Source organism: Pseudopipra pipra, chromosome 1, assembly GCF_036250125.1.
Source record: "Pseudopipra pipra isolate bDixPip1 chromosome 1, bDixPip1.hap1, whole genome shotgun sequence".
NCBI classification, from domain to species: domain Eukaryota; kingdom Metazoa; phylum Chordata; class Aves; order Passeriformes; family Pipridae; genus Pseudopipra; species Pseudopipra pipra.
The window spans coordinates 112,183,173-112,196,901 of NC_087549.1; the positions used below are offsets into that span (position 1 = coordinate 112,183,173).

Genomic DNA, 13,729 nt, shown 5'->3' on the forward strand with positions numbered 1-13,729 from the left:
TGAACTCATCCAATTTTGGTTGTTTGCCATGAGATACTGTCTTCTGATCCTTCTAAGGCACTTCCTTTCTCAAAGTCAAAATTACAGCAGCATTTTAGTAATTAAAATAAATTACTGGAAGCTCTCATGCCTTAATTTATGTACATATACAATCATTGTTTAGTTGACCCTTTCATCTGTTTAAATCTGCCTGGACATGCTGAAAGTAGACAGTTTTTAATGGAAAATGAGAAATGCCCAACTGCACTACAGTTTTTTCCCTTCTCCATCTCCTTTTGGAAAGATTTATTACTTAAATCCCTCATGCACGTAACACTGCCTACTAAGATCCAACATTACTGTTTTGCCCAGGCAGAATTCCCAGATATTTGGAGGGTACACAGTTTGGAACTGATGTTCTCCTTGGTAGATTTATTTTTGTGGAATATTTTTGCAGCCTATAGCAAATTCCCTTCTATTTCTTATGGGCATATGCAACACTGATAACAGTACAAATCTGTTGTGTTGCTCTGCCTAAATCTTTCTAGGTAAGAAAAGAAAATTGCCTTTTTTTCCTATTCAGTACTTCAGTCTGCCAACAAAAGTGAACTGCCCATCATGATTTAGAAGAGATTTTCATTGTTTCATAGAAGTCAAACAACACAGAGCTGACCTAAAGTGTTCAACATTAACCTGGATTATATTCAAATTAAAAATTGATGAGAGAAATCCACCAGACTTCATCATTAGTTCCTCCTAAGCAGCTTCACTTTATTTTGGAGTGAACTGAACCCTATGGACTTGGTATCTAGAATCAAGGAGAATGGATTCTGGCCCTTTACTGCCTTCTGCCAAGGGAAAAAAATATTATAATATTACTACTTTACTAGTGAGCACACACAATAGTGCAATTTTGATGGACTTATTCACTGTTCTTCAAAACACAAAAAGCACAAATTCTTGTTCCTTTAAAAAAAAAAAAAGGAGAGAAATTGCTCTGCAAAAAATTTTCTTCATCTTTTGAAATAATCTTGTGGCAATCTATCTTCATTTAAACTGTAAGGGATCTGGCTTGAGTCCTGGAATAGACTCCAGTTCCTTTTAAAACAGGGAAATAGCTTCAAATACATTGAGCCGCTTTTTGGAATTTATGAAGCAGAACTCAAATCTAAGAGCTGCCAACATTTAATGATAATGAGGCAATTCTTACATGAGAGAGTTCATAACAGGATCAGCTCACTACATTTTCCAGCAGCTGGAAAACAGAATCTTTTGCAGGCTGGGAATGAAAAAAATCTCACTTTAAAATAATCTTGTTTATACCCTAACATAAAATTAGTTTTAAATGGAAGCACAGCAGAATTCATCCTGCTGCTCCTAATGCAGTGGGTTTTTTACTGAAGGAAAGATGTTTTCCTCATACAGTGCTGTTGTGCCAGCTGACTTGCAGCACATGCTGGAGAGTGGGTCTTGGCTGTACTTTGCTCCTCTGCAAATGCTTTGAGATGGTCAACACTGCTCTTGTATGAGGCAGAACCTGTTATTGTAGTCAAAAAGCACAAGGAAAAGGATTGTGCCTGGCTCCGTGTTGCTAAGAAGATGCATTTCCTTACACAGGCATGTTTCTTAATAATCTGCCATAACTCCAATCTGCCATAACTCTTTCCTACTGTATTTTTGCCATCAGATGGCTTTGCAGCAGAAGTATGGCCCAAGAGGAGTTTGAAGTCTCATTCCAGTCTCAGAGCTGGAGCGAGTTTGCCAGAACTGAGCCATGTAGATGCAATGCCTACCCCCCAGCTCACTCTGACTACCCTTTCACTACTCAGGTTTCACTGGAACAAGTTGCAATACATTGTTTTACAAAATGACTGTATTAGCCAGTGGATGCTTCTACAGGAGAAAATCCAGCTGTTTAGCTCCTCATTTTGCATTTGTTTTTCTAGTGGTCTGCAGTGTGCATGGTGAGAGATTCTCCAAATGACCCAGAGCTGCAAACACAAACATCCCAAAATGGGACATATTTTCCCTGTAGGTTGCACTCTGCTGCTCTTCAAAGTATTTTCAAAACATGCTGAGATGATTATTTCACTTCACTTGCTATCCCCTAGTTTAAAAGACACTTAAATCAATTAACAACAGAAAGACAACAAAACATCCCACTCATCCTTTTAAAGGCTGCAGAAGCCCAGAGAACATCTAAAATTGAACCTCTCTAGAGGAATCGAGCCACCCCAAGTCAGCTGCAGTTCCTAACCAGTCACTGAGCTGGCTTCCATGGTCAGTGCTGGTGTAGGAGGGGATGGTGGAACCAAGGAAAAAAACTGATTCCCCAACACTCAGTTCCCCAGCCACCTGAGACAGCCAGCTGTCATTGCTATTTCCCTCCTCCCCAGTTAGGCATTATGCAAGGCTCAAATACGCCTCAGGAGTGAGGCCACAGAAAACACAGTTAGGAAATCAAGAGGAGTTGGGGAGAGAATGGAGATGAGATGGACTGAAACTCAAAGAGATTTTAAAAACAAGGGCTTCTATAAGAAGGAGCTGTGCATATTTTCTTGCAGAGGCTTGCAAACCTTACATTAGCAGCCTGACTGAAGTCAACAGAAAGGCAGGCTGGGCACAAAGAGCAGTGTGAGTCAATGCCAGCAGTTATCACCACGATTTTTTGTCTCAGAAAAATTTTAATTATATAGTTAGGTAATAAGCAGTATTTTTTTCAAACATGTTGATTGCAGTGGCAAAAGTCAAAGAAACTTGAAAACTCTTGACTGAAGTGCTGAGAAACCACAATGTTAGACTGCTGAACATAGATAATTTTTTGCTTCATACAGAAGATGTAAAAATAAAACTACCAACAAAAAAAACCCCAAAACACTAAAAAGAGAGCTGGCAGGAAAAGATCCAGGTATCCCAGCTGCAAAGAAAGCCAAACTGTGAGCTAGAAACAGATTGCTGAAGGAACATACCCAAGTAAGTCAGCCAAGTATTTATTTTGATTTATACCAATGCTTGGCCCAAAGCCCCAAACACTTTAAAATATACTAGTTGAACAGTAAGAGTGAAAATGCAACTTCAGCTTCAGATTAATTTTATAGCAACTTAAAATTATTGTCAACCTTTAAAGAGCAACTACTAATGATTTGAATTTCAGAGACAAGTGAGTAAGTTCTCAATGAGACATGAGAGACAGAGATAAAACCAATAAACCAATACCAGTAGCTTTCCTGTTAAGACTTTTTTGCTATTGAGACAAAGAGACTATAGAAGATGTGTAGGTTTGCAGCACATTTCTGGATGATTTTTTGCCTCTCTCTACAAGAATTCAAACTAGCTGGTAGTAGTAATTTCTGTCCTGAAATCCAATCTGTAGCTCTAAAAGACTATCACGTTGTCATGGCTCAGTGAAACCCAAAAAGAATTTCACTGTTGTTTGTAAACAGAATGATATGGATAAAAGTCTGGGTGTGCTCTTCTGTGCTGGAGAAGATATAATTTAACACTCTTGGACCCAATTTTACCCTCATTATAGGCAACTAAGAACTTCACAGTGAAATCAGTGGGCAGAAATCAGACTTCTTACTGTGGGCTGACAGACATTCTCCTATCTGTTACATAGGAGAATGTGATTTACCTTGCATGCTAAAAAAGCGATTTTTAAACAGCTCTATAATATCAAGGATTCTTTAAAAATAGAGGACCAGCACATTAAGATGCATAAATGACAATGCATTGATATGAAAAGGGCCAAGATCTTTTGGTGAACATCCTCCTACTCCAGGATGCATTAAAGGTGCTTTTCTTGAAGCAGTGGAAAGAACAGCATGAAGGAGTAATGCTTGAAAATGGGGAAAAGGAAGCAGGAGTAGGAATTCAAAGATTAGTCTGCTATTATACTTTTACGACCCCTTTGTTATTGACAGCTTAATTATAGTTGGATTTGCTAGAGAGGAATCTGTTGACTGTTGTAGCTCTCAGCCCTGCTTTTTCTTATCCTCTTGCTGCACCCAGAAATGGCAGTGACATTGCAATCCTTGAAGTTCATGCTTATAAAAATAAAACCCACAGGGAAGCCCAGTGCATTGCTCTCCACACGCTTTGCGTGCAAGAAGTGAAGCTGTGGTTAATTACCTGCCTCCAGCCACTCCTTAAAAGCTGAAGAGCTTTTCTTTGTATTTTTATGGCTACAGTAGCCATGGCAGCTGCTCATTTATTAGTTGCATCACATATTAAAGCAGGCTGGGTAACGAGATTGTGTGGAAGGTGAAGATGGCATGCAAATTTCTATTAAAAAAAAAGAGGCCAACAATCTGTTTACTGAGAGCAGGTAATGCAGATGCCAATCAAAACCAGAAACTGTCATGCATTTCACCATTAAGCAAGAATGACTAACAACTTAATATTGCACTGAGGTACATAATTATGTTCTGATCTGTCTAACTATCCCTGGCATCTGCTAATAGATCATTCACTAAAGATGGGTCCGAATCAATCATTTTCCTCTCAAATTTGAAAAACCAAAATTCTTGACAATGTTAGCTGTATTCAGATCAGAATTTAGAGCTAAACAATCGGACTGCAACACCACAGAAAACTCTAGGAGTGGATTTCCCTGATATATTAGTGTTTCAGTGGGGAAGGGAGGAGAAAAACAGGCACTGTTTGATATCACAGCATAAGCATTACTGCTTCTGTCTCTGCCAGAAAGTTGTCACTGAAAGAACAAGCTGCAACTGTTTTTAATGCTGTATGCCCACATGAGGACGTCAAGAAGAGCAGTGGTTCTATTCCCAGTCCTTTCTCATGGGGATAAACCCAGTATCACCATGGTTGCTCTCACACAAGGGTCTGGAGGGCAATAAGGCTGTTATAGGACTGGCCATAACTATTTCACTGTCCTCTTCCTTGACATTCCCATAACTAACAGCACTGGCCAACTAGATGTTCCCAGCTCTGCATCACCTCCCCAGATGTTGCCATTCCAATTCTCCTGTCAGTTGTGTGCCAGGTAAACTGAGTTTTCTCATTAGGCTTTCTTCAAAGTGTACCTGTTCTCAAAGAGCTCACACTCATATATATCATCACCGCCCTTGCAAGAGAGGAATGACTTTTAATTTGATCCAGATATCACAGCAACCAGCACCTGTTTGCTGATTTTTTTCTGGGAAATTTTATGTTGAACCCCAGTTCTGTGCTATCTTTTGCCTCTACAATTCCAGCAAAGGAGAGTTTGCAACATAATACTCAGCCTTTTGTCAGCAGGTGCTTGAACAGCCGCCTCTGTCTCTTGGTAAAATTATTTCCAGCTGAGATAGGAACAAGTGAGGCATGGGAAGCTGAAGCCCTGGAAATGGCGAGTTACAATTGTTTTGGGAGGGCTTCCGCTCACCATAAAACCTGCCTATGTAAAAACAGGTTTCCAAAACGTGCTGGCCACTCTGTTAGACCCTCACAAACTCTTACCAGCATACAAAATAAACAGATGAAAAACACAAAACCTCTCAGCTTCCAGCAGAGTCCTGCTTGCTTGGAAACACTTGACATTTCAGAGAGATGACATGTCAGAGAGCTCACATCTGGCTGGAGCCCCTGAGCCCTGGGGCACTACGAGCCCCCCGCTCTCCCACCCAGAGTCCTGCGGGGCTGGGGGGCAGCACTGACACCCCGCAGTCCACCTGCTCTGGGGCCAGAACTGAGAGCAGGTCTGGCAGAGATCAGCTCCTCTAGCAGAGGGCTGGTGTCTGTATTGAAGAACACGTTAAATAGGTACCCAAGGAGGCGCTGCCTCAGAGCACCATTTGGGATTTGTACCCTGGATTTCACAGGAAGACTGAATAGTCATAGTATAAAATCAAATAAAATAGTCAAATTAAATAAAAATAAAATAATAAAATAAAATAAAATGCATAAGTTGTTTGGCATTAGAACTGACTTATGCCAAGCAAAGGTAACCATTTGCTGACTTGTGGCTAATACAGAAGAGCCATTTCTGAGTTTCCGGCAGAGGAATCAAATGTGGGAAAAGGGAAATTTACACAGTTTAGTCCTTGAGATTAAAGAGTTACTCAGCTTTCATTTGAAGCTCAGAACAGGCTGAGATTCCTCCCTGTGGATTTCCATAGCTCTGTAAAACAAAAAGCAAAGCATTTTTACTGCTCCACTCTCACTGCAAGGGGGTGCTTATAAGCACTATCCACAGCTTGCAGGTATGTTTTGGGTTTGTTTTTAAGGCATGTACTAGAGCTTGCCTGCATGATTTCCAGCTTCCTCATTTTAATTCCCAAAGTTAAAAGTAGCTGCAGACACAGAAGAAAATTGCACTCATATAACCTAATGGTGGGAATGCATGCTAGTGCAATTTAACTCACTGCGTGGCAGAAATACTAAACTTGGTCTGAATGAAACAGAAAAGTGTGTATGAAAGTATCACACGCCTTTGGATGCTTCTGAATACATGGTGTGGGTGTGCATGGGAGTGACATTTACAACACAGTGTGTTAGTGACTGAAATCAACTTTGTTTAAAATAAATATCATTTTCCCCTTCCATATGGTCTCTTGCCAAGTTTTGTGAAATTAATTTTGTACATTCTGCTTTGGTAGAAGAATCCAGGAGGAAGTGATTCTCATTCCAAAACAATTAGCACTTGACTAGGGAACAAATCTGTCAGTACATCAGTTTGGAGACTAAACTTCAGGCAATCCTCCTGCTCTGGGTACTTTTAAAGAAAGTATTCTATAAACCACTTCTCTCACCCATTTAAGTCCCTGGATCACTGCCATATTGCATGCAGTGAAATCCTGCTAAATCAGCAGGACAGACTGTCAGAAGACATGATAGCACAGAATGTTGTTGCAGAAGGTTTTAAAATGTTAACACATACTAATCAGGGGTGATAAGGACAGATCTTCAATCCCTTTGCAAATTAGCAATGAAAAAGCACCATTCTTAGAAAGTCAACTGATATATTAATAAAACATTTTTAAAGTAATAAATTATCCAAAATCCTGGCATAGAGAATCAGAATAAATTAAAACCTCCCAAGCCATTTTCAGGAAAACATATGAATTTGAGAGTTTAAGCTCAGCTCTGCAGAAGCAGCAGAGTTCTGACATTTTCAAGAAATCATGAAAGGCAAAACCATTTGCATAGATACCCAAGGATGTTTGCTTTAGAAGGGAAACAGATCTGGGAGACAAGGAAAAAGATGACAATGTATTTGGGAGCTTACATAATTTCTGTTAACTTCAGCACAGTCAACAGCCACCACTAAGTGTCTCTTTTTACTTCTTGTATCCATCTGAATAGATGCTGACCAAAGATGCCATAGTGAAATGATTAAGTTTTGCTTTCTATTTATTTTTGATTTGGAGGATCACCTAGACAGTGTAGTACGAGGAGGAATGGAAGGAGAGCATATACACGAGTCACTCTTTTCTTCCATTTTATTGTTCCGAAGCCACAAATGCACCTTTGCCACTTGTTGCAGCCCGTTTAGCTTAACTAGATTTAACTCCAGGGTACCAAAATGTGCCCCTGTATTTGTCTCAGCCCCTGTGCCCACTCATGCTGTACTTGTGGCAGTACTGGGGAGGCCATCCCCCTAAGACAGGTGGCTAAAAAACTGGCTTGAATCGTGACTCCAGCCCAGCATGACAGTGTGCACAGACAATAATACATCTTAGCCAGGAGACAGTAACTAATGGCTCAGCCTGGAGCAAAGTCTGCCTGCGGCTGTTACAAAGAGCCCTGGGTATGAAAAAGCTCTACCCTCTTGAAAATGGAGCTTATCTCCTATGATCAAAGGGAGGAGAGCACAGCTAAGCTGCAGGGGCTGACAGATGCTCCTCTCCAACCAAGTCTGCAGCTTGACCACGCAGTCTGTGGCATCCCTTCACAACTGAGATGACTGCTCAGTCACGAGTGGAAGCAAAAGCACTCCTGCTTTTTTTACACTTTGGGAGGTGTAGGCTCTTACATTGCCTGAGGTAATGTGTTTTCTGTTCAAAAAGCACGAGGCACATCACTGGGCTGGGCTGGCCTTCTTCTGGCAGAACCCTTACAGTTTCTAAACCTTAACTGGGGGCTGCTGTAGCTACAGTCATAGTTCAGTGCTTTGAGCAGGAAGTAAGTCACAGCATGAATACACATTCTGTTCTTCATTGAACACACAGCCAGAGCATAATTAAAGTAATTTTCATGGGAATTATGCTTACTGAACAGCCTCAGATGCTTTCTTCCAAACTTATACTCCTTGCATACGATTCAACTGAGAAAAACTTTCTGCTTTAAATCCATTTACTTTTTCTATTAGAGAGAGCAATATAATTGTCTACATAATTGTTTTGCAGACAAGCCAATGGAAACTTTTTGATTACCCTCTTATTAACTTACAAGACAATCAACATCCAGCTTAGATACAGACTTTCAGCAGCCACTCACTTTTCTCCCCACACAGCTTTCTCCATCCGTGTTACGTCCTAAAAGGAGGTAATGACGTTTTAGGTGATTGGGAGTGATCAGAACAGGGTACCATTAGCTCACTGGCTGTTTCAAGTCAAAAAAGGAGCACGAGTCACAACTCCACAATCCCTTCTGTACCCACTGACAAGAGCTAAACAGTGCTCTTTACAGCGTTACAGCGTGAAGCCAATATGCTAAGCTTCAAGCAAAGCAGAAAACAGACTCTATTTTCCTTCTCTTCCAGATCCCCCTGGGCAACACTTGATGCAGGCACTTGCCTGCCATATAGGTAAAGGTCTTGTGAGTGGAACAGTTATGTCCAGATCATAGGATTCCAAAGGGAAAAAATGGCACAATAGTTATGACTCTAGAAGGAACTGTGTCTAGGCACTAATCTAATGCCTATAGGTTCCCCGCTTCTTACCCTTCTCACCCTGGTCCCAGTCCTCACTGTAACCCTAGGTCTGGGCTAAGATTTCTGCCCTGGGAAAGGTTGACTCTCCGGATGTCCACTGCTGGTGGGAGAGTCCTTCTGGCAAGAAGCCTTCACTAGCACAACCCAAACTAGTTTGGAGAATACACGATTAAGTGACCTCATGCATGGCTGGTGGAAATCATGTATTAAGGTAAGTTTTGAGCATACAGGCACTGGTGTACAGGACACAAATACCACATCTTTAGTAATATATTACAGGTAGCAAAGAAAGAACATGGCAAAGGGAAAAGGCAAAGGGAATGATGAGCAAACTCTGCCCTGGGCTTCTCCTTGCTCTCAAGCACAATAAGGATATCAAACAATAAGGATATCAAACAATAAGGATAAGGGGTTTGTTTCATTCTGTCTTTGCAATGAAAAGTCTTTTTCTCATATTTCAGATATACCAAACCCCTTCAGGACAGACTTAGTAGTGAAGTCACCTAAAAAAGCCTCCCCACAGGTGCCCAGCACTAAGCATCAGGAGAAGGATGCATGGCAGCTGTTTTCCCGTTTGCCGAGAGAAGGTCTTGTCTGATGCCTCCGAGGCCCGTTCTACCAACACACCTCATCTCCTCTGGGCACCTTCCGACCCACACCGTTTGTGCTGGCTCAGCACCAGGCTCACAGCTCTCACTTGGCACGGCAAAACAAACAGATGAAAATAACTTCAAAAACTGCCTGAACTCATCTCTGTTATGCGCATTACAAGCACACATCAAGAAGAAACCATCTCAGAGAATGTAAGCAGCGTGAAAAAAACCATTTCATCGGGAGATCACGAGGCCACATCGCGGGAGCAGCGGGGACGGTGCGGCCCGGGCAGGCACCGCGGCAGCACCGCCGGGGACAGCCCGCAGCCCGCTCGCAGGATGTGAGCTCACGGCACCGCCCCTTCCCCGCCCGCCCCGCCGTGCCGGTTCCGCCGCCCCGAGTCCCGCCCCGCTCCATCCCGCTGCCTCCAGGGCCGGGGGTCCTGGCGCTGCCTGGGCCGGTGAGTGCTGCGGGGGGCCCCGCTGCCCCGGGCCCGGCCCGGCGCTGCCCCGGCGGCGGGGCCTGGGGGCGGAGGGAGCGGCGGCGGCTGGGCCCGCCCGGGGCGGGGGAGCGGGGGCCGCGGGCCCGGGGCGGCGAGGCGGGCCCAGGGCAGCGGGCGCTGTGAAACCCGCGCTGTGTTTGTCCCCCAGGCTGACGCGGGAGAGCCCCGGCGCGGTGCCTGCGGCCGGAGGAGCTGCCGCCATGGGGAACCAGCTGGCTGGCATCGCCCCCTCGCAGATCCTCTCGGTGGACAGCTACTTCTCGGACATCCACGACTTCGAGTATGACAAGAGCCTGGGGAGCACCCGCTTCTTCAAGGTGGCCAGAGCCAAGCACCGGGAGGGGCTAGTAGTCGTGAAGGTGTTTGCCATCCAGGATCCGACCTTACCCCTGACGAGCTATAAGCAGGAGCTGGAGGAGCTGAAGATAAGGTTACATTCGGCACAGAACTGCCTTCCCTTCCAGAAAGCCACCCTGTCCGAGAAGGCCGCCATGCTTTTCAGACAGTACGTACGGGACAACCTTTATGACCGAATTAGTACCAGGCCGTTCCTGAACAACATTGAGAAAAGGTGGATCGCTTTCCAGATCCTCACTGCGGTGGACCAAGCGCACAAGTCTGGAGTCCGCCATGGGGACATTAAAACAGAGAACATCATGGTCACCAGCTGGAACTGGGTTCTTCTAACTGACTTTGCCAGTTTTAAACCAACGTACCTTCCTGAAGACAATCCTGCTGACTTCAATTATTTCTTTGACACATCACGGAGGAGAACGTGTTACATCGCTCCCGAGCGCTTTGTCGATGGCAGTATGTTTGCTACAGAGCTGGAAAACATGCGGGACCCTTCGACTCCTTTGGTAGACTTGGCAAATAGCAATCAGCGAACAAGAGGGGACTTAAAACGTGCAATGGATATCTTTTCTGCAGGTACTTGGAGCTATCAGGAGAGACCAGTGTGTTGTTTCTGACTGTATAATCCAATGCAGAAAAGTTGATTTGTTGTTTTGTTTGTTTTTTTTGTTTTGTTTTGTTGTTGTTGGTTTGGTTTGGGGTTTTTTTTTGGTAGTGTTTTAGTTTGGTTTGGTTTTCTACAGTGGGCTTAGAGAACAACATGTCAAAAAACTTGCATAAGACCCAACTCCAAACCTTTTTCATTCACATAAAATGTACAGACACAACATAGTAAGCTACAAAACTTAAGTGCATCACCATTATCCGAGGAGGGAGATCACAAACTATTCTTTTATGGCACAACTCTGCTCTGGGAAAGAGGTGGTTCTGCAAGGCACAGATCAGCATCTTCTCATGGCTGAGAAGCATGTGCCTCATGGGACCTGAGAGGAGGAACCAGTCGGTGGTCCAGTTGCCTGGGGGCTGAGACAGCTTTCAGGGTCATTTGGCAATATTGGCTTTAGAAGCCTCTTCTCATTTCATTTTCCCCACAAGCAGGAAGTTGGAGCAAGCTCCTGTCATAGTCTTGCTCACAAATATTTGTTGGAGTTTGACTGTGGGAGCCTATTTTGAGTCTTGGGCTTGTCTTGAGCAGTTAGACAGCCAAAAGTTTGACCTTTCTTTTTTTGCCTTAAAGTGGTTGAAAATATGTATTTAAAGTAAATGGTTATTTCATTTTACAAGCTGCTCTTATGGCCAAACTTCCAGGACACTCCAATGATAAAGCAGACCATTGGGAGCAAACTGCAGGACTGGGTTCTTTGAAGAGGATTTGTGTCATGTACATGACACAGAGGAGTCTGTGTTTAGCAATTGTGTGAGTGAATATGTGCTGTCTCCCAGCATCTGCTGTGGAAGCAGAGGTTATTTCTTTACCTTCTGTAAAAGGGCTGCTTAGTTTTGACCTACTGCCCAATCCATGCTGACTTACCAGCACTCTTCTTCCACATGACAGTGATGTGGGTTCCTTTTCTGGTAATGTATTTTCCAGCTGGCAGGTGGCTGAAGTTACTGCCTCATGTTTCCTAATTGCAAATTCCTCTGTTGTTGACATGTTTGTAATAAATTACTTGGGACATATTTCAAAGATCTAGTGTAAAAGCCAGGTTTTGGAATGTGAGATGTTATCTCTTTTCTGCAAATTAATTTGGCAACTCATTTGCCTTATTTTAAATTCAGTAAAGAGTCGTTTAGGGTTTGTTCTTGTCCACATGTAGAAAGTAAAGTTAAAGCATCTGTTTATAATCTTCTGACATCTTTGACTTTTTTTTTCTTTTGTTCCCCAGGCTGTGTAATAGCAGAACTCTTCACAGAAGGTGTACCCTTGTTTGATTTATCTCAGCTTTTGGCTTACAGAAATGGCCTCTTTTCCCCTGATCAAGTCCTAAACAAAATTGAAGACCGCAGTATCAGAGAGCTGGTAAGGATGGACTACAGCATTAGAACCATCTGTGTGGTCTGTTTGCAGTTTATTTCACCTACTTTGGTGGCAGATTGCATATTGTTTGGGTTTGGGCTTTGGGGTTATTTTGTATTACGAATATCTAAACCTTTAATCTTTCTCTCCCTCTCCCTTCCACTTCTGCCTTTCTCAAGGTCACTCAGATGATCCATCGGGAGCCAGATAAACGTTTAGCAGCTGAAGATTATTTGAAACAGCAACGTAACAATGCATTTCCTGAAATATTTTACACTTTCCTTCAGCCTTACATGGCCCAGTTTGCCAAGGAAACGTTTGTGTCAGCAGATGAGCGTATATTGGTCATACGTAAAGATTTGGACAACATCATTCACAATCTCTGTGGGCACGACCGCACAGAGAAAGCTGAGGGAGAGACAAAAGAGAATGGGCTGGTTATTCTAGTGTCTGTGATAACTTCCTGTTTACAGACTCTCAAATACTGTGATTCAAAACTGGCTGCTTTGGAACTGATTCTTCATTTAGCACCAAGATTAAGTGTAGAGATTCTTCTGGATCGTATTACTCCTTATCTGTTACATTTCAGCAATGACTCTGTGCCCAGGGTGAGGGCAGAATCTGTGAGGACACTAACTAAAGTTCTTGCTCTTGTCAAAGAGGTGCCACGCAATGATATTAACATTTACCCAGAATACATTCTGCCAGGCATTGCACACTTGGCCCAGGATGAAGCCACCATTGTCAGACTTGCATACGCTGGTAAGAGGACATCCAGTCAAAACTCAGAATCTTGGGCTTTTCTGTATTTCCTTCACTGTTTTCCCCTCTGTTCAAAACCATCATCTAGCTTGCTGTTTCGTTGTCAGTAAATCTCCCCACAAGTTTCAGAAAGGACTGCAGGTAAAGATACATGCATTCACTTAAGATAACTGGTGCAGGTGGTAGTAGCCACTTAATAATTAGTTGACTTATACGAACAAGTGGATTTCCAGTGTAGATCTGTACCCAGAGTAAATTATTACATTTTAAATTGTTGACAAAATGCATTTGCTCTCTGCTAGATGAATTAAGTTTTAAGAAAGTTAATATCCCTTGTCCTCTGTAGTTGTGAGTGTAAAAGTAACTTGCAGAATGTGTACTTGTGCTTTGGGCTAGGGACTGGATGTAGCACACAGCAGGTCTGCTTACAGCTAAGGTAGGGGGTCAGAGTTTAAAGCCTCATGCTCAGGGAAGCAGTCCTGGCTTATTTCCCTGGATGGGCAAGAGTGTAAGGAAGAAAACTACAAGTGGTCTTTAAATAGCTAATTCCATGAACAGGGCTTTTTGACATGCCCATCCTTTGCTGCTTTTATTAATTTATCTTAATTGACATTTCATTAGCTCAGAGTGTTTACCTGGAGTG

General features: G+C 43.0%; 1 protein-coding gene across 1 annotated transcript in view; it reads left to right on the top strand.

Annotated features, from left to right (window-relative positions):
* Window positions 1-9,822: 9,822 nt before the first annotated feature.
* PIK3R4 (phosphoinositide-3-kinase regulatory subunit 4) overlaps window positions 9,823-13,729 on the top strand; it is a 23,909-nt gene continuing 20,002 nt past the window's right edge. The window contains exons 1-4 of the mRNA XM_064671800.1: window positions 9,823-9,911; window positions 10,102-10,883; window positions 12,194-12,327; window positions 12,504-13,086. Coding sequence (XP_064527870.1) covers window positions 10,154-10,883; window positions 12,194-12,327; window positions 12,504-13,086 — 1,447 coding nt within the window. The 5' untranslated portion in view covers window positions 9,823-9,911; window positions 10,102-10,153. The remainder of the gene's footprint in view (window positions 9,912-10,101; window positions 10,884-12,193; window positions 12,328-12,503; window positions 13,087-13,729) is intronic.